Source organism: Xiphophorus maculatus, chromosome 20 (genome assembly GCF_002775205.1).
Source record: "Xiphophorus maculatus strain JP 163 A chromosome 20, X_maculatus-5.0-male, whole genome shotgun sequence".
NCBI classification, from domain to species: Eukaryota; Metazoa; Chordata; class Actinopteri; order Cyprinodontiformes; family Poeciliidae; genus Xiphophorus; species Xiphophorus maculatus.
In genome coordinates, this window is record NC_036462.1 from 3,465,887 (window position 1) to 3,486,500 (window position 20,614).

General features: G+C 41.4%; 2 protein-coding genes, 1 long non-coding RNA gene and 1 pseudogene across 4 annotated transcripts in view; 2 read left to right on the plus strand and 2 right to left on the minus strand.

Moving 5' to 3' along the window:
- Nucleotides 1–940: 940 nt before the first annotated feature.
- On the minus strand, nt 941–8,831 carry LOC102231124 (inositol hexakisphosphate kinase 1-like). Its single transcript, XM_023324721.1, has 5 exons — nt 8,793–8,831; nt 7,675–7,853; nt 5,236–5,411; nt 3,049–3,282; nt 941–1,394 (listed from the first exon to the last, which is right to left on the minus strand). The coding sequence occupies exons 2-5, from the start codon at nt 7,793–7,795 to the stop codon at nt 1,014–1,016; spliced, it is 912 nt and encodes a 303-aa protein (XP_023180489.1). The 5' UTR covers nt 7,796–7,853; nt 8,793–8,831; the 3' UTR covers nt 941–1,013.
- Nucleotides 1,334–3,148, plus strand: LOC111605830. Of its 2 annotated transcripts, none has more exons than XR_002751845.1 (3): nt 1,334–1,424; nt 1,712–1,784; nt 3,062–3,148. It is a non-coding gene; the product is annotated as an uncharacterized LOC111605830 (long non-coding RNA). The 2 variants fall into 2 exon arrangements; XR_002751846.1 differs by having other exon boundaries at nt 1,712–1,793; nt 3,062–3,146.
- The window catches only part of LOC102231380, a 32,479-nt gene continuing 20,167 nt past the window's right edge, over nt 8,303–20,614 (minus strand). The window contains exons 4-12 of the mRNA XM_023324463.1: nt 19,210–19,399; nt 18,997–19,145; nt 18,024–18,101; nt 17,702–17,812; nt 16,440–16,485; nt 13,331–13,533; nt 12,436–12,562; nt 8,789–9,072; nt 8,303–8,338 (exon numbers count right to left, since the gene is read on the minus strand). Coding sequence (XP_023180231.1) covers nt 8,303–8,338; nt 8,789–9,072; nt 12,436–12,562; nt 13,331–13,533; nt 16,440–16,485; nt 17,702–17,812; nt 18,024–18,101; nt 18,997–19,145; nt 19,210–19,399 — 1,224 coding nt within the window. The remainder of the gene's footprint in view (nt 8,339–8,788; nt 9,073–12,435; nt 12,563–13,330; nt 13,534–16,439; nt 16,486–17,701; nt 17,813–18,023; nt 18,102–18,996; nt 19,146–19,209; nt 19,400–20,614) is intronic.
- LOC111605932 lies at nt 17,366–17,505 on the plus strand (annotated as a pseudogene).

Here is a 20,614-nt window from a genome sequence, read left to right on the forward strand (position 1 = left end):
AAACGGCAATTTCTTTTGGAAATTTGGAGTTTCAAAAGTAAACATTTTTGCAAATTTGGTTTGGAGAAAATGGAAAAATTTCCACAATGTTTTCTAGAAAAAATTAAGATTTTTCTTTCTTGCACATTTTAGACTTTTGGAGATCAGAAATTTCCTTGTTTTTTCTAGAAAACTTCTGAAATTACTCTGTTAATGTCTGAGTTTTTCAGTGGATATTTAGTTCTTTTTGGCCCCTATTTGCTGTTGTGGGTTTTGGTTTCTGAGGAACCAGGAGGAGGAGCTGATTGGTCGGTTAGTGGACGTTTCGTCCAATCACAATGTTCCCAGGATGTGGTTGAGTCCGACCAACAGGACGAGAAAAATCCTCTGAATTTTTCAGACTTAAAAAAGTCTGAACTTTTTTCAGACTTTTTTAAGTCTGAAAACTTTTAAGTTCTTTCAGACTTAAAGAACTTAAAGTTTCTTTAAGTTCTTTCAAACTTAAAGAAACTTAAAGCATCTTTAAGTTTCCCTTAAAGATGCTTTAATCTAGAAAAACACTCCCCCTAGTGGCCACACGGGTTCCCTTCTTCTGCCAGCCGGCTGGTTGCAGTCGCAGCTTTTTATACATTTATGCACAATTAAAACCTTTCTCTGTAGTTTCAGCTGCTGTTTCTAACTTTGTATCAGAACCGGCACCGTTCTGGATTAAAGCAGTTAAAATCCCCTCAGGACGGCGGCGGGCCACCTGCTGTGATGTCACCGCCGCTCTGTGGTTAGGCATTGATGTGTTATGGTGAGGGAAAACTTTAAACCACGGAGGTCATAGTTTGGTGTGCGGCCATTTTGGTGGCGCCGTCCCGTCTCCTCGGTGCAGTCTGACCTGAATGGACTCACAGTAAGAGGTGTGTGTGTGTGTGTGTGTGTTTGCTTAAAGACCGATCAGTCTCTAGAGTGGGAGGACGTTTTTTGGTGGTTTATTGAACAGAACAAAACAGAACCTGCCGTAGCTCCAGAACCTCCTGCCTCTGGAGCTACGGCAGGTTCTCATCTCGAAAGTCCTTTATAATATGAATGAAGTTCTCCAGTCCGAACAGGTAGCCTTGGTCCGGGCCTTTGTGCAGGACCTTGTCGTCGAGGAAACCCCTGAAGGTGGAGTGGGCAAAGTCAATCATGCGCATGTCCACCAGAGGGAGCTGCTGAGGTGGCGGCAGTGGGGAGGGACATTTTGATGGGGGGCAGGGCACAAAGGGGCAGCAGTCTGTCACGCTGGGCGGGAAGGGAGGGGGAGGGGCGTCTGGCGCCGAATGTCCGGGTCCCTGAGAGGACAGAGGCTCCAGGTCCAAGGGAGCAGCGTGGATGTCTGCAGGGACGGCGCTCTGCCCAGGGCCGGGCGGCGGGGCGGCTTCAGACTCCTGCAGCAGATCGAGAAGTCAGTCAATCAGGTCCGAAACGGTCCAGTTTATAAACTAACAGAACCAGGAAGGTTTCACAACTTATAGTCCTGTAACAGTTGTTACATTTCAGCTGCTCTGAGTCAAACCATCCAAACTAACTGCAAAAGCTGTTTCCTCTTTCATGTTGTTTCCTTCAGTGGTCCTTGGTGCAGCGCCCCCTCAGGTGAGGAGGGGAACAGGTTTGACTCCACAGCAGCTGAAAATGTAAGAAATGTTGACATTTTGTTCCCAAATCAAACCGAGTCTATCAGGTGTAAAAACTGTCCTGTTTTCAGATTGTGGGAGAAAACTGGAAAACCTGGGGAGGAACGCAGGCCGGGTTCAAACCCAGAACCTTCTTACTACAAGGTGTCAGTGGTACCTATTAATTTATTACATTACTGTGATTATTATTAGTTTAGTTATTGATTCTAGAGTCAGTATTACCATTTATTTTCCAACGGGAGACTAAATCCTTTGAATTTTCAGAAATAAACATAATTTTATAGTACATTCTTTTTAGTATGGTTTGTATCTTTGTAACAGATTTACTCATAAGACCTAAAACATTACAGTGGAAACTTGTTAAATTAGCTGGAACAGCTACTTATGTGTTAATAATTATGTGTCAGTCCAGAATTACAAAGGAAGAGTTGTAAAAATGACGATTTAATCATTGAAATCTCAACAGATTTCCTCAGCAGTGAACCTACAGAGGATCATCTGAACCGCGGTTCTGCTCGGTTCTGATGCGAGTTTCTTTATTTAGCCCGTTCCCTTCCAGAGGCTGATTGTTTGGGTTCAGTCTCAGCTCCATGTCGTCTCATTTTATTCTTGAAGCGTGTCTCCCTCAGGAGTTACAGACCAAAAATAGAAGCAGAAAAATGTCAGTCTGTAGTTTTTCATTCGGAAACTCAAACCTGAGACGTCACACCGCTGGGAGGGAACGACTCAGCGAAACTTTCATTAAAAAAATTAATCTGAGCTTCATTTCAGTCAGAAACAGGTAGAGTATCCAAAAATTGTAAAAATAAGAGAATGACATTTTACTTTACTTTTTACTTAGACGTCTAAAACAAAATTACTCAATAAGAGTAAAAAAGTATTTGGCAAGAAGGCAACTGAAGTACTTAGTAACTGAACAAAATGTAAATCATTTAATATTAAAAAATTCTCAATGACGATGGCTAGCATTAGCTTTACTGTCAAGTTGTCAACATAACATGCTAAATCTTAAATGTATGGAAGAAAAAAGGGAAGCAGCGCTTTGCTGTTACTTGTTAGCATGACAAGAACTAGACAATAAGATCAGGAAGTGTTAGTTAAGAAATAGCAAGGGATAAGGAAGTAAGTTAGCTATGCTAGCTTGACTTTGACAACTTTAACTTATAGATGTGCTGCAGAATTCTGTGCTTCAGTTCAGTTAAAAAAGTACAATAAAATAAAAAATAAATAAAAAGGGAACCTAAACATCAACTGACAGATCATCAGTAGAGTGAGTGGTGTTTAAATGAGCTAATCAACCACCGCACTGCTAGCTTAGCTAATAGCAGCGGTAGCTAATCCGCTAATCCACCACAGCGATCTCTTATAAATAATTACATAATAAAGACTTAATTAGAAACCTGCTCACCTTTCCCTCGTAGATGATGAGCAGCGAGGAAGAGAAGAAGCGGTAGGACTCCTGCCTCTCTAGCACCACCTTCAGGCTGCAAAGCTTTTTCAGGATCGGCTCAAAGACATCCCGCCTCAGGCCCTTCCCGCTGTCCAGGAACTGGCAGAGCGCCTGACGGAAGCCTTCGACCGATAGGCCGCGCCCGTAGAACTTGTCCCTGTAGAGGAAGACGCCGGTGGTCGGCTGGTACACCTGCAGGGGGAGAGGGCGGTGTTTAAATAATTCATCACGGTGAGCTATTACGCTTCCTTGAACAAGTTAGGATCGGTCTAAACAACACATGCTCATTACGTTTTTAGCACAAAATGATTCTTAGATAACGAGATTTTAATCTGCTCAGTTCTGCCTATTGTGAGCTGTTCTAGGGCGTCCTGTCACATTAAATCCAAACAAGCTGCTGCTGGCCATCTCAACATTTATACTCACATGTAAAAATGGCTGCAAACAGATGCACAATCATACAACAACACATTGATGAAAAGCAGAAATGAAGCCTCCTGCACAGTCAATAAAAATGCAGCAAGTGGTGTCTGGATGGTAAGTCAACAACAAAACACTTGTGTTTTCCAGCAGCCATTGTACAGCACATGCAGCGATAAAACCAGCTGACCAAATGTTCTGAGCTCAGCCTGGGTTGCTAGGTAACAGGCTGGGTGGATAGGTAACAGCACCTAAGATTGTGGCTCAACAATCAGGAGGTTTTAGAAATGGCTTATTTTCCAGACACCAGAAAACATTAACTTATTGCCAAAGAAACACAGCTGGGTGGTTTCTTTTAAGGGCTTGGGCTGTTTTTTTTTAGAAGCAGTAGAAACCCAAACAAAGGACCAAAAATGTGCAAAGTGTGAATTTTACATAATAGGTCCTCTTTAAATGGGCAGTATTATGTATTTACCAGGCACATAGTGCCAATCTATATCATAATCAAGAAACTATGTTACTTTCAACTTGTTATAAAAATTATACATAAATATCACACATGACTGAAAAGAAATTTCACTTCCTGATTTAAGGCCTTGAAATTGGGCCTGTCTTTTAAGAAACTCCTGCTCTTTTTGAAACTTCACCTTCAGGACGTCATCACTGCACGGCTCCTCTATTAACCCTTTAGCAACTTTTTTACCAATGTTTCAGTGAGAAGTAGCTCCTATAATGAGCTCAGCAGTTCCACCAGGTGTTTGCTAATTCCTGCTGGCTAGTCTGAAGGAGCTGAGGCGGAACAGGGGAGGTCGGAAACTGCAGCTCTGAGGAGGAGCTGTACCTGGAAGGCGGGGCTAGGTCCACCCAGGCGCTTTGCACTGCTGAATGGTTGCCATGGAGATTAAAGGATTTTGCAAACATCAAAGAATCAAAGCAACACTCCGGTTTTTTCTGATGAGGGAATAACATTCTAACATGAGCTAATGCCCAAAAAGGTTACCGTTACATAATACTGCCGCTTTAAAAGTAGAGGAAATAAATGATGTATTCTCTAATTCAGCAGAAGCTGGAAACTGAATAAAAATTGAACGTAGCATTTTCAATTTAAGCTATTCTTGTAATGTTAAGAGCAAAATCAGCCAGAACCCAAAACGCAGCCAAAACAAGAGGACGGTTCACCAAAAGTTTTATTACAAAAATAATGATGTAGCAGGCTGTGGTCACACTGGTGGGTCAGGGATGGGGGATCCACAGGGGTCAGGAGTCCAGCTGGGGGAGGGTTGGGTGAGTGGACAATGGGAGGTCTGCAGGACAAACAGAAGACAGGGATAAAATCCTCCAACCAGAGGCTGACCAGTCGTGAAATGGTCCGGGGTCATGCACGGGAGGGTCTCAGGCAATGAAAATCCAGTAACCAGAAGGCAGGAGGCAGGGTCAGAAAACCAGAAAACTATTTGGAACATGAGACAAGGCTTGAAAGCTGTGACAGTGGCAACAGATGATCTCGCACTGAGCTGGTGACGACAGCTGTTTAAATAGGGAGCAGCTCAGTGCAGGTGAGGGAAATGAGTAATCAGCACAGTCAAGGTAGAGCTGAAGGGCTGAAATCATGACAATTCTGTCCACTTTTCTGCAGCTGAGTGAAGCGTGACGTTGGGTTAATGAAAGATGGACTGATAGGAGTTTCCGTAGCTGCATCCTGATGCGTTTCCTTCGCCATTCTACCTGCATGCCACACAGTCTGACGCCCAGCTTCGCCGAAGTGGTCTGTTCGCATTTTTTTATCTGCCGGGCCGCCTTCTCCTCCGAGGCGTCATCGCCGTGCTGCCGGGTTCCCATCTTCAGGTCCAGGATGCAGGGGAAGGAGAAGGGGTGGACGATGTTCTCCAGCAGCAGGCCCTCTGGTTGAGACGCTGCAGTTAGGGAATAAAACCTGGAGGATTTCATCGACCGCAGACTGACTCTGATCTAGTTTTAAGAATGTCAGTTGGAAAAATATACAAATATATTTGATTTAGGGGGCGTGCCGTGGTGGCGGAGGGGTTGGCGCGACCCACATTCGGAGGCAACGTGGCCTCGACGCGGCTGTCACAGGTTCGACTCCTGGACCCGACGACGTTTACCGCATGTCTTCCCCCCTCTCCTTCCCCCTTTCCTGTCAGCCCACTTTGAAAAAAGGACACTAGAGCCCACAAAAAAAAAAAAAAAAAAAAAGACCCCTTGCGGGGCGATAAAAAAAAACAAACATATTTGATTTAAAAAGATTTCTGCTTTCTTTTACACCAAAAGTTGGGATTTACAGGCTTGAAAACTTCAGCCGATTCCAATATTCCATATTTATACTTCTGTTATGAACAATGCCTGATATTTACTGATATTATATGAATTTTGTCAACCATTTTGATACCCTGAAAAAACAATCAAGCAAGTTTTACTAATTGAATCAATCCAGATGTGTTTTTTTGTTTTTTCGCCCCACAAGGGGTCTTTTGTGGGCTCTAGTGTCTCTTTTTTTCAAAGTAGGCTGACAGGAAAGGGGGAAGACATGCGGTAAACGTCGTCGGATCTGGGAGTCGAACCCGCGACAGCCGCGTCGAGGCTACGTTTGCCTGAATGTGGGTCGCACCAACCCCTCCGCCACCACGGCACGCCCAATCCAGATGTGTTTAAAAAAAATATTCTGTCCACAACTTTAAGTACTTTTAAAATGTTGATAGACGAGAATCTTTTTTTCTAATTTTGCTCCTTCAAATTAAGGGACATGAGTTTTTATAGTTTTTAATAATTTGTGGGTAAAAACAAACGTTTAAAAATGAAGTTAAGAGATTTTTTTTGTGTCTGTTGTTTTTAACTGTACGAATATAATCGCCTTCCAAAAATAATGGCTTATGTCATTTTGTGCCAAAAGTGATATATATTTGTTGCTTAAATAAAATGTAGGTATTAAAAACGCCATAGTCCGAGAATGATAAAAACATAATATTTTTCATAATTCTTGGTTTAACTTGTCTTTTTAAGTTCTATTAAAATAAGCTAAAAAACTACACTCCAGTTTTTGAAGATTGCAAATATTTATGCAGATTTATGTATTTATTTGCACTAGTGAATGATTGTGAGTTCATTGCAAAATTTTCACAAAAAAAGTGGTGGTAAGGTAAAAAAACAAAGAAACCAACACCACCATCGGGTAAAAGCAGGGGAGCCCAAAGTGGGTCCTGGAGGCCCGGCAACCTACATGTTCTGGTTCTGGTTCTGCTCTGCATCCCTAGAACCAGAACCAAACGAGGAGAAGCAGCTTTCAGCATCTATGCACCACAAATTTGGAACAAACTTCCAGAAAACTGTAAAACAGCTGAAACACTGACTTCCTTTAAATCTCAACTAAAAACCCACCTGTTCAGGATTATATTTGAAATGTAATCAATTACAAATTTATTGATGTAACTTGACTTAATGATTGATTCTATGTTGCATTGTGTTTCTGTGTTTGATATGATGTAAAGCTCTTTGAAATGCCTTGCTGCTGAAATGTGCTATACAAATAACATTTGATTGATGATTGATGTTCTAGTCTCTCCCTGGTTTAACGCACCTGGATCCAATGATGGCTCATTAGAGGCCTAAGAAGATCACTGACCTGCTGAAAAGGTTGTTACTAACACCAGTAAGAGAACTAAAACAGGATGCCGGCCCTCGAGGTCTGACTTTGGGCTCCCCTGGGTTAAAGTGACGCTAACTCCCACCTGCAGGTGGCAGTATTTCTTACTTCTACTAACCTGCTGCCTCCACCTCAGTTATGGTACAGAAATCGACCTAGTTTAATTTGCCTGCTTGCTGTTTTTATTTCTTATATTTTTTCTTGTATATGTAGTTTTTTGGAAGGAGTTTAATGAAAAAAATGCTGCAGAAGTCCCTGCAAATATTTCTAAAGTAGCATTAAAAAAAATCAGTAATTCTGATTAGGAAAAAATAAAATAAAATCACAAAAAATATTATGAAATTCTGAAGGAACTGCAAAACAAAAAGACTCCATGAAGCTCCTGTGCTTTGAGTTGCTGCGATGTGATTGGCCGAGTTAAACAGGTGATTCCACAGCTGAGCCTAACAAAGTGTCCAGTGAGTCACGGTGAGTGCAGGCTGTCCCGGCGGATGGATGGAGGATACTGAAGGGCTTGCGGTCCTTGGACTCGGATCTCATGCGGTTGAGCTGCTGCTTGTGGCACACCAGGCTCCAGGGGTTGAGGCTGATCTTCTCCGAGGCCGCGCCGCTGTTCGAGTCCAGCATCTGGAACAGGACGTCCGAGCGGACCTTTGGGTCCAGCCGGGGACTCTGTTTCACAGAACTGAAGCAGGAAAGCAGGTTGTTATTGTGATTTAATTAACTGTTGTTCATTCAAATAAATAACGACAGTCGATATATCGCACATCTTGTGAATATTTTTATCATTATCAGTAGCTGCGTTTCCATTAACAATATAGACATGTTGCATGTTATCGTTTACATCCGGAAATTTCGCACAATTTTTAATTGAACTGAAACACCAAATTCTGCAGCACATCTACATGTTAAATTTGTCAAAGTCAAGCTAGCATAACTGAGCTACTTTCCTCTCCCTCGCTATTTTTTATTTATATTTATTTTTTTATAATTAAAACTTTTTCCTGACCTTGCTATCTAGTTGTCAGTGTTGACAATTAGTAGCAAAGCACCACCTTCATTTTTATTTTATACATCACGCATACATTCAAGATTTAGCGCGTTATGTTGACAACTTAACAGCTAAAACCAATGCTAATCATCACCAGCGAGCAGCTTTTTGCCCTCCAGCTGGGAGGTGGAGGGAGGATCTTACGCATGTGACGTCACGCTGCAACTCGTCTATAATCGAGCAACTTGACATTTCTAAAATCAGCTTGCTTAATGAATGAGGTAATTTTTTGTTGTTGTATCGAAGTTGGTTTATTTTGCAAAATTGCAATGGAAACACTTATTTGCATCATGAGTCACGTGATCAACAACAGTTACTACTGTGGAGAAGACAAAGAAAAAGGTGACAGGAAGTAGTAGGACAACGATGGTGCGGCATTTTCTAAATTACTTACAGCATGAACAAACTCAAGAAAAGAAAAGCAACTAAAACATGGGAAAACTCTTCTGCAGTGTTTCTTATTTAACTGAAACTACGCAATTACAAAAGTGTTTTTTGACATAAGCAGAATATTTGTAAAGTTTTGCAATGGACGCGAAGCTTAGTGATGAAGTGAACAAGTTGTTTACTTGCCTCTGCTCCTCCCTCTGCTCGGCCCGCTCCTCCCTCTGCTCCTCCCTCTGCTCCTCCCTCTGCTCGACCCGCTCCTCCCTCTCCTCAACCTGCTCCTCCCTCTCCACGACCCGCTCCTCCCTCTCCACAACCTGCTCCTCTCTCTGCTCGGCCCGCTCCTCCCTCTCCTCAACCTGCTCCTCCAGCTCCCCCGTCACGTCCTCCATGTTGTCCATGTAGGGGTACGCCACCCAGTTGATGCAGTCGTCGGAGTCGCCTTCGAAGCACACCAGGACCACGCCTGACAGACAGAACCAGAGACGATCAGAAACAATTGGTTTTAAAGCTGCTGAGCTACTTTGCTAGTTTGGCAGAAAGCTCTACAGTGAATATCACCGATATTTATCTTATTAGTCCTAGTCCTAAGCTTGTGACTTGTTTATTGTTGTCATAGCAACCCCATTGCAACTGCCTGCCAAGATGGCTGTCAGCTACAAGTGTGACGTCATGAGAACTTTTCCGTAAGTTATAGGGACTCGTTTAAAGCAAATAATTTTTTAATATTGATGATTGGCATATTGATGATGACTTATAACAAGACATTTTTCCATGTTTCAAGTGAAATGATGTTCCAGAGTAACTAGAACCTTTTCATCAATACTCAAGAACTATTGACTTAAGACAAGCTCTTAAATCTTGTTGAAAAGTTACTTGTTAGTTGTGTCTTATTTCAAGTGGAATAAAACATTTGCAGTAGAAACTAGACGTTGTTTATAAAAGTGCTTCAGATCCTCAGTGTGATTAGACATTTATTCAAATCCGGCAGATTTTCCTAAGCTGGACTGAGTGTTGGGTAGCGCTCTCACCCACAGAGGCAAAAACAAACAAATCAAACATTTAGTCCTCCTGCTTCAGATCTAATTCTCCTATTTATTTCCACAGAAACCAGGTGGGAACTCCCTCCGTTCATAATAATGTCACAATAAAAGTCAGCTCAGCTTCTCCTTCATGTAATTAATCAAACTTTCCACCTGCCAGCATCTTCTGGACATGCGCCTCCATCTGCAGAACCACTTAGCAGCGCAATGTTTCATCAGATAGTGTCAGAAAATATGTGGGCAAAACAACCGTGACGGCTTGGAAAAGTTGCTCCTGGGCAGCTGTCCGTCTGCTGTTATTTAACCAGCAGGACAATGGCAGCAGGCAGGGATCCAGGGCTAAATGTAGGCTGGCTGGGCGGCCGTCAACATCAGGGAGGACTGCTGGGAATGCAGAACCACTGGAGAAAATATTCAGCTTCTCTAACGGAGTCAGACCTGCAGAGGGAGTCAAATATACCTGAACTTCACCTTCCTGACTCAGATTTTAGAGAATTCCCAGAAGGTTGTTTTTTTTTTTCTATGGATGGAATAAAATCTGCAAACACAAATATTTCTCCATAGTTATCGCTACAACAGCAGCTCTGATTGGTTCTTTTTCTTGACTTTTGTTCATTTCTTTTGGTTTAGTCGCTGGTTGCAATTATTCCCTCTGGTCTGGATGCTGTGCAGCTTGGGAGGATTTTGCTCTTAACTTTTAGACAACTATGATGTGTAACCATGGTAACAAGGTACTGTTTTTACAAATGGAAGCAGCTAATTAGAATCTAAAAACTCAAATAACACCTGAACTTTTTACCCCAAATCCCAGAGGAGTTGAAAAGGAAATCTTGATGGATGCAGAACGGGAGGAACCATCAGAGATCATATCCTGATTTCCACCAGAGTTCTACCCAAACGGCCAGACAGATTCAAAACGAGGAGCAGCAAAAGCAAATGAGGTGGATTAGCAGCTGTCATGTTATCGGAATTCCGTTTTATTTTTGATATTTTGTGTTATTTGTGTGATAAAACTGATGATAAAAAAAGTTTTCACATTTTGAAATTCATCAGAACCAAAAGGAAAATTATTTTTATCACTCATCTGCATCTAATCAAATTTATTGATATTTATTGATGATGTCATGGATCCAAATGTGGAGAAAATGGTAAAAGTAGCAATCCTGAACACTTTTAGCTTTGGGATGTTGTCGCTGTTTTTTCACGACTTTTTCAAGACTTTTTTCACGATGTAATGAGAGGTTTGAAAATCCCTGCATTACCAGTAGACTAAAGATTTTTCCTTTTGCATCCTGTGGGAACAGGAAGTGCTCCAGTAGCACCAACATGTCTGCGCTTCTTATCCATTTTCTTTAAAAGTCTTTCAATCCCTCCCAGGGACATAACCTCACTAAACTGCATGCATTATTTCAGATGATTATGGAGCAATTTCTCCAAACACAACCGAACGTCTGGCTTTCAGAGCTTCATCTCAGTATTCGTGTTTATTTAAACTGTGAATTTGTCCCATTAAAGCTGCTGTGATTTATCCTAACAAAGAGCTCAGTAAGGAAATGGGTTTCCACAGTTTGTGTCGTGTCCTGGTTTTGGGAATGATTGCAGCAGGTCGATGGGACGGTTTCCTCTCTGTCTGCCGTGGTGCTAAGGTCATGAGTAAAAAAAAAAAAAATTCTAAATCTTTAAAGGGAACTATTATGCAAAATTCACATTTTGCACGTTTTTGTACTTCCGTTTTGGACTCTACTGCTTCTAAAAACAACTCAAGCACTTAAAAAAAACACCAAACCAATTCTGGTAATACATTAGTATTTTTTGGTGTCTGGAAAACAAGCCATTTCAAAAATCTCTCGAATCTTGAGTCACACTTTGCCATTGCCTAGCAACCCGGTCTGTTACCTAGCAACACTAGCAGAGTTCCAGCACGTTTAGTCAGCTGGTTTTACCGCTGCTGCGCTGTACAGTGGCTGCTGAAAAAAACAAATGTTTTCTTGTTGATTTGCCGTCCAGAAACCACTTGCTGCGTTATTATTGGTTGAGCAGGAGGTTCCACTGATGCTTTTCAAAGCTATACAGTTGTATAATTGTTTACCTGTTTGCAGCCATTTTTATGTTGGAGTACAAATGTTGAGTTGGGGGCGTGGCCAGCAGCAGATTATTTGGATTTAAAGTGACAGGACGCCCTAAACCAGCTCAAAATATGCAGAGCTGAGCAGAATAAAATCTCCATCTAAAAATTATCTTGTGCAAAAAATTTTATGAACATGTTTCTTTTTGTACAGATCTATCCTAATCTGTTCAAGGAAGCATAACAGGCCAGCTTTAAAAATAAAGTTCCCCCAAAAAGCTCTCCTCCTTTGAACAGACTGATTAATAAGACGGCTGCTCCATCAACCATGAAGTATTTCTAACAGGGAACAGGACCAAAGCTGTCGCCGTTTGTTTGGGTTTGTTTCTACATCATCAGGCTGTCAGGCAGATCCAGCAGCAGCCGCTGATGGAGAACAGAGCCGCTACGTCTCCTCTTCCACTAGACATTAAGATCTCCTTCCTCCTTTGCATCATTCTGCCACTCCAGCCGTTTAGCAGGGAGTTATTCTGAGCTGAGCGAAAATTACTGGACCACAGAGAGACTTATTAAATGAATTGATGATTATTTTGATAATTGATTAATCAATTCAGCTCCAGTAATGTGTGCTGCAGGTTTCATAATGCTGCACTGAGATGAGGTCTGGCGGCATGAAGAGCCCAGCGGTTCTGATTCGAAACATCAGAGAGCGGATACTGACCTTTATACTCGGGAGTGAACTCCTTCATCTCAGGAGGCAGAGACTCATAGAAGTGCTGCTCTCTGCTGATCAGAGGCTTACACACGGTGTGGTCATCGTACCGCATCATGCTGGTGTGACCCCCCACCTGCAACACACACACACAGGCATGAAAATCCACCAGGCATCCTGGATTTACAGAACTAAACAAAGAACTGCGAAAACACAAAATCTATAAGTATTTTTAATCTAGTTTCTAGTGCAAATCTTAGGAAACTTGAATTAACTTAGAAACAACTTTTTAGCAAGACACAGGCGTTTGTTTTAAAGGTGACCTGTTAGGACATATCTAACATGTTCATAATGATTCTTGGATAATGAGATTTCAGTCTGGTCAGTTCTGCCTCTTTTGAGCTGCTTTAGGGAGTCCTGTCACTTTAAATCCAAAATTAGGTAAAACTAGCTGACCAAACATGCTGGAGCTCTGCTGGGGTTGCTAGGTGCTGATTAGAAAGTTTTTGAAACAGTTCATTTTCCAGACACACAAAAAACATTTACTTATTGCCAGAAAACAGCTGGATTTTATTTTTTTTAAGTGTTTTTAGTTAATAATTCCTTAATATTGATGAAAAAGTACTAAATTCACTGGCTGATTATTTCACTTATGGGAAAATGTCCCATAAGTGTTTTAAGTGGAATCATCTGACAATGGAACTAGAACCGTTTCGTCAATATTAAGGAATTATTGGCTGAAAACAAGCTGCTATGTCTTGATAAAAAGTTACTTATAAGTTGTGTTTCCTGTGTCTTAATTCAAGGGTACTAATATATTTGGACTAGAAACTAAAATGACTTAGAAAAATTTCTGTTTTTGCAGTGTAAAAGTCAGGTTCTTCGTATTCAGGGTGCAGCCCACCTGGTGTATGAAGGGCTCCAGAGAAACGCCTCCATCTTGTGGGTTAGGTACAGCCCCAGGGGGACGCTGCGCCATACCAAATGGCCACTTAATAAAGCGTCCAATGAGAGTCCAAACCACCGACAGAACCCTGACGCACTGAAGTTGGATGCGGGGGAACCACAGGAATCGCAGGGTGTCAGTCAGTGAGGGGTCGCCGCTTACTGCAAGGAAAGGAAGTGACACAAAGCAGAGACTTAATGATTCATAATATCAGTGAGGCGTTCTCTTTTCTGGTTCCCTAAAAGCTAAAACAATGTGTCCTAAAAACAGAAGGAGGCCAAACACAGTTCCTAGGGACCGCCAGATCCAATTAACGGTTTTCTATTGAAGCAGAGTAGAAAACATCTGAACAGACTCCAGCTTCCAGTCGTAGCCTGGAGGAAGAGGTCACCTGACTTCCAGGAGAGCCGACATGTTGACACATTTAACTGGGATGGGACGATAAATCAATCTTATCGATTAATCACTTTTTTGGTTTTTAGTGTTTGGAAAATCTGGATTTTTTTTCTCAATGAACTCCTGGGGTTTCTAAAGTCCAGAGTGACGCTAGCACGCCCTGGGCCGCCATCTTGTTTTACAATTTCTATCTATTTGGACTTTGAATTCAGGTCAACTCTGAGTCGTGTCCTTCAAAGAGCCGCCGTTTATTTCACTGATCAGGAACATGTTAGCTTTGCAAAACAGCAGCACTGCAACTAATGATTACCTAGTAATCGATGAATCTTTTGATTATTCTCAGAGTAAAATCTGATTAAAATATTGGCACATTCTGCAGATTTTTATTTAACCACTTATAAGCCTTTTTAAATACAATATTAGAAATGCATATTAAGATTAAGATTGGACGTTTGGATTTTTCATTTTGGATCGAGCCTTTGGATTACAACAGGGAAATACCTCCAGGACTTTGGTTTTGTTGGAGGATATGGAACTCCTTTGGGGACAGTAATCTTTTTGAAAAAGAACGGGAAAAATTTTTGGACATTTAATTATTTAGGTTCTTTGCTGATACAAACTGAGTGATTTAAATCTAACCTATAATTATTTTTTGAGGGATTTTTGGTTATCGATCTATTTATTAAGATAACCATTATTATTTCTTAGTATTGTAATTCTTTTTGAATAAATCATTGCTGCTAAAAATCAACAAATTTCTTATTGAGTGGTTGTTTTTTTGTTTTTTTAAATCAAATTAATGGTGTAACATATTTTACCTGATTCCTGTGCCAGATCTCCCTGGACTATATTGTATTGTGAGTTCTGCTTTAACTCAAGCAGGATTTTACAACATAAGTGCTTTTTGTTTAATGGAGCTTAAAAATCTGCTTTAAGCAACAAGAGTAATGATCAAACCAGCAGAAGAAAACCTCGTTGTTTCAATAGAAATAATGATTTTATTCATCTAGCAGCTGGGAAGGCGCAGGACGATATTAACACCATTGTGTTGTTTTTTATTTATTGTGATAGATTTCTTATCATGATAAGAATTTTGATTTATTGTTGTCACAATAAATTCCTGATAATGATGTTTAAAACATCCTAAAATTGTACGTATTGTTGGGATTATATTTGAAAATATAATTAAATGCCATTACTGTGTACAGTTTCTAATATAAATCTCACTTTTTAAGTGGCTGCAGTCCTTAAGGAGAGTATTGTAAATGTTAGTGTTTTGCAAGAGCAGGATTTGTGTTTGTGGGGCTATAATGGCATAGTCAGTTATTTAGTTACCTAAAAAATAATACCACAAAATATTATGATAAAACTTTAAGTCCACATCGCCCAACCCTAATTAATGCTGTTTAGTTCTTTATTTATTGTAAATCGTATCGCTATCATGGTGCATGACTGTGTGTGTTGTGAATCTGTCTGTAGTCTAAAGTCCTTTGAGTTGTTGTACAACCTTCAAACATTTGTCTTAAAAACCCGACTTTTCCCATTTTATCAGGATGGAAAACCGTCTTTCCATAACATAAAGGGCTACAGTTTTCATATGCTGAATTTGAAAAAAGAAGCACATCATTATATTTTAACATTTTTTGTGGGTCCAACACAGACTGAATAAACAGAAAGATGTGGTTTTCTCCCGTTATTAAACTTAGAAAGCCCTCAAAATCAGCAGAGCTTATTGGCATCGTGTTTTTATGTCATGTCAGTTTTTTTGCATATTGTCCTTTGAATTGCCGTCATCATCACATCCTCATCTTCGATAAAAAAAATCTGAAATTTTTGACGCTGCTGAATGAGTGCCTTTAAGCTAATAACTTAATGATCTTGTCATGCGTTTATTTTTCTAAGCAGAACCGCATAAACTGAATTTTGCATCCCACACCAGACTCCATCTGTTCTGGTATGGCCCCGCCATCTTTGATTCTGTGTCAACTGGCTCTGCTTAAGGATGACCAGCGGCGCCCTCTGATGCATGGGAGAAGCTCCAAATAGTTAATCGTTTCCATTCCTAATTGATACATAGGTTTTACCCCGGGTGGTAAAACCTACCAACGCCTCTGGTCTTTGGTACAATCATATTTACACAGAGGTAGCTTCCAGCGAATGAAACTTTTGGAGAAACAACATCTTATCTCAACATCTTAACTCCCGATCAGTGTGATCCAGAGGTTCGGCCATTATCCGCTAGCAGAAGGACTTACTGTCACATTACACGTGTATAGAGACAGGTATCGGTTAGCGTTAGCTGCCGAACCGGCCAGCTTCTTGACCTTAGCCTGACAACCAGCAAGAGAAATAAGTCGATCACTTTCAGCATTTAAATAAGCTTTGACTCAAAATAAAACATCACCTCGTTTTATACTATCGTCCGTCGTAATTCCACCTTCATTAAGAGCAGCTCTGACCCGAAAGGCTCGCCGGAAAACACTGTCGTTACAGAGTCTAGTTGCCGTTAAGTAGCCTCGTATGCTAACGGTGCAGGCTAACATCACGGACTGACGTTACGCTCCGGTCATCCAATCTGTTACGAGCAGCAAATTTTTTAAACTAGCGATTTAAAATCTCTCCCTAAAATTTTATACAATACAGGTAAAACAGACAGAAGAAATGTACTTACAGATTCTTTCGTAGGACAGCCAACCCGCAGACTCCGCGCCAACGGACTGCTGAAGAAAAGACGCTTGATTTTGAAACCCCATATCCATCCGCAGTTAACAATTTTACGTTTTCCAAGAAACACAAGATTAATTTTGAGAGTGCTACATCGGTTTAACAGATGTAAAACCGATGTAGCACTCACAAACGTTCTCAATGAAAATAAATAAATATAGTCCTCCTTATTCAAATGTGCTATGGAACTATTTTCTTCAGTGGATGTGTATAGTGCCTACTTCAATTTACCAACCTTTATTGACAACGGTGCCAACAGAGAAAAAAATGAACAAAAAGGTTAAACTAGAAAATTCCTGAAGAAATTTAACCGGGGCCTGCCAAAGTGTACCCGTCGGTTTGGACCCAGCGTTCTGATGCTAAAAATTAGCATCAATGCTAAAGAAAGCTGCAATGTAATCAATAGCATGTGAAGAGTAACAAGCATGTTGACGAACCTGGACTTGCACCATTCAGTATGTTGAAATTAGTGTATAAGCTAAAATTAGCAAAATGCTAATGTAAGCCTAAGCCTAGACCACCATGAAGCTTGGTCTGCAGATGGAGTCTGAGCTGCTGGAAAACTCTGCTGAGATGTTGAGGGTCAACTTGCTCCCTGTGGGATTCATTGTTCGCCCTGACACATCATATCTTGGTGCAACTCCAGATGTGACCCATCAGAATCAGCCCCGTTTGGACTGGTTGAGGTGAAAAGCAGCATGAAGAATGATGTGTCTCAGGTTGCTCAGCTCAAGGTTCAGGATGGCCAGGCTGTTTTGAGGCATTCACATGCAGGTACAGGGTCAGCTGGAAACCAGCGGATTGGAATGGTGCCACTTTGTCACGGACAAGCTAACAACAGTAACTGTGTGGCGTGACAAGTCTTTCATTGATCAAATGATCCTGTAGGTGGATCTCCAGGGTGAGGATCAGCCATTGCACTGCGGCGATCTGACCTCTGTGAATTCTCCACATGGGAGAATCTCAACTGCACAATTTATGGTAGTTGGGGCCTGCGTTCGCGCTCTGCCCTGGTGTTAATGTCTGGGTTAAAAGTGAGTACTCCTTTACTTTTTTTAGCTCTGAGGATTGAAGGTGGTGTGTTTGGCCTAGATGGTGACGCCCCCTTCACACCTCATGGTTATTCCTTTCTGATCAGATTCCTTTAAATAAGTCATAAAACTTCATATTAAAATACTTCATTAATATATAAACATCTCATATCTGCACTGTTTGGATAGAGGGAGTTCTGCCGGTCAGGCTGGGATCTTGATCCGGATGGGCGGCGGCCTGATGGCGGCGTCCCTCACCTCGGCTGTGATGTCCACGCCCAGCGGAGCTCTGCAGCAGAACCAGCAGAACGGGTCAGAACCTGCAGCTCATGTCAGTCTGAGGGTTTGATCTGCTAACAGCAGGAACCGGGTCGGTACGGTAGAATGTACTGGTTATTTTATGATCCAAAAATCTACTGTCAACAGTTTTTTCTTTAAAATATGAATGAGAGGAAGTGAAGCCCTGACCAGAACGTGAACTGGTTCTGGTTCTGACTGACCTGGGCTCGTAGCTGACCTCTACCTCCACCTCCGGCGCCAGGGTCCCGGTTCCTTCCCTCAGACGCTCCATTCTGTTGCTGCGGAGAGGAAACCAAATGCCTCAGGTGAACTGGACTCATTTCCAAACGCCACCAGAACTCACCAGGCGACCATTGCTCCGTTATGGGTGCAGAACCGGGCCGGAGGGCAGAGCAGCCGCAACCCGGTCGCCTTGGCGACGACCGCCAGAGCTTTACAGATGTACTGGTTGCTGGGAACACCTCCAGACTACACCTGGAAAAAACTCTGGGTCAAATCTAAAAGTTTGGATATGCTGGGTTGCTATGGAAACACTGCAGCTTTCTTTTTTTAATTTGTAAATAACTGATACTGATTCTGAAGTTAGTTTTCTTGCCCAGCAGATAAAATATTTGCCTGCAGAGAATTTCAAGACGACTGCAGTCAAAAGTTTGTTCACACAATGAATCATTAAAATCCTCATCCCACTTCCTGTCGTCATCTTTGTCGCTTCTGCCAGCAGTAACATCCTGTTGTTGATCATGTGACTTGCGTGATGTGAAAAATGTTTCTATGGAAGTTTTGTGAATTTTGGTACAGGTGAAAAACATCTCATCTTAGAGCAAAAACTTTCTGTTGAAAAACGAGTTTTTCTGAAATTATCTTGTTTCATTTTATTCATTTTTTATTCCAATTTGCATAATTGTACAGTGAATGGAAACGCAGGTATTGATGGCTGCTGGGCCTGAGCCGGTGGTGGTTCTGATTCTGCTGGAGGTTTCTTCCTGTTAAAGGGAAGTTTCTCTGTCTGCTGTCGCCCCCTGCTGGTCAGGAGGAGTGATCGCTGCATGTCAAACACTGGAAGCCCAGCTGGTTTCCTCAGAAACTTTTGATGATCTTGATGCTCTGGTTGGCGGCTAACTGAACTGAATGTGATGGAATAGAAACAATCGGATCCAGTGGACAGTTTCTCACCAGCGTCGGGTTTTGTGACGGCAGCAGTCGGTTGGCTCTGCAGAACAGGACGGCCCGGTGCGTCCTCTTCGCCAGGTGTGAGGTCAGGGTGTGCTGCGTGGCGGCGGCGATGTCGTTCACACACGACAGCACCGTTCCTTCCTCTACGCCTGCAAAGGGATCGCTGTGGTCAGGAAGGCTAAAGCTGCACAGGAAGTCCACAAACCGTCCTACCTTCCTCGACTTCCTGCTTCTGGATCAGCAAGGTGACCTGGTTCCGCAGCCCGGCGAAGGAGAAGCAGCAGTCGGGCGTTTGTCCCATCGGCGTCCTGAAGCGGAACCTCTTCCTGTCGCCGTCCTGCGCCAGCAGCTCGATGGCCTGGCCGCCGCTCAGCAGTTTCCTGAGGGACAGACGGCGCGCCACCTGTGGGGCCAAACAGCTGACGGTCGGTTCAGAACCACAGCAACAGAACCACGACACCTAATCTGCCCAGTGCGTGTTAATGAACGTACAGTGTTGTCGGATTTAGATAAATGCTCATTTTCAAAAACAAACACTAAATACAAACATTTTGATAATCTCAACATTTCTGATTGTGTCTAGCAAATGTTTTATCATTCTGAGCTCTGAAATGTTTCCCTGATGAAGTTTCAGCTTCAGTAGTCGATAATAGTCCAAGTTCTTTGCAAATAAAAGCAAATCTGTTTTAAAAACACCCAAATCCTTTCTGTGCATTTTTAAAACATATTTTTGTCTGTTAGATTTTGCCGTAATAAAGAAGTTTTTGTGTGAATTTTCTAATATTTTATTATAGAGACACGGTAAAAATGTCTGCTAAGAGACTTTCTGCTGCAAATCTGTCAACAGTCTTTGTCATTACTGGACATAATATTTCACATAATCAAAACTCATAGAAATAAAAATGTAGAACATGTGCAAGGAATCCATATGGGGGCCAACTTTTAATATTATTGAAATAAATCAGCTTTTTGATTTACTCATTAGAGATGTGCACATTTACAGTTATTTAAATCAAGTTCTGAATAACTTTTTTTAAAATAGCAAATCTGAATGTGTTTTATTTTGCCAGTAAGTTTGACGTCCTTCTGGTTGACACACCAGTTAGTACTGCACTTTGTTTTTACTTTTTATGTGTATTTTGTCTGTTACAGGTAACTTTTACACACAACAGAGGAGATTGTTTTAAGTTAATAATTCCTTAGCATTGGTTTTAAAAAGTATTAGTTTGACTGGCAGATTATTTCACTTATGGGAAAAATATCTTGTTAAAAGGATGACCTGTCAGTGGAACTACTTTTTAAAATTAATATTAAGGAATTATTTACTTTATAAAGCTCATATCTTGTTGAAAAGTTACTTGTAAGTTAGTTTTGTCTTACTTCATGTACTAAAAAAACTAGAACAAATCTACTTGGTCAGAGTTTGTGTTTTTGCAGTGCATTTATTACGTGTTAACAGATCAAGAAATAAAAAAGCAATTGGCTGAGTTTTATTTTGGAATATCAGAATGCCACACTTTTCAAATATTTATAATGAAAAATTGTTTTAAAAAAATCTTTCTGCTTAAACTTTACAATTATGTTCATTAAAATTCAAACAAAATACGCTGACGTTTGT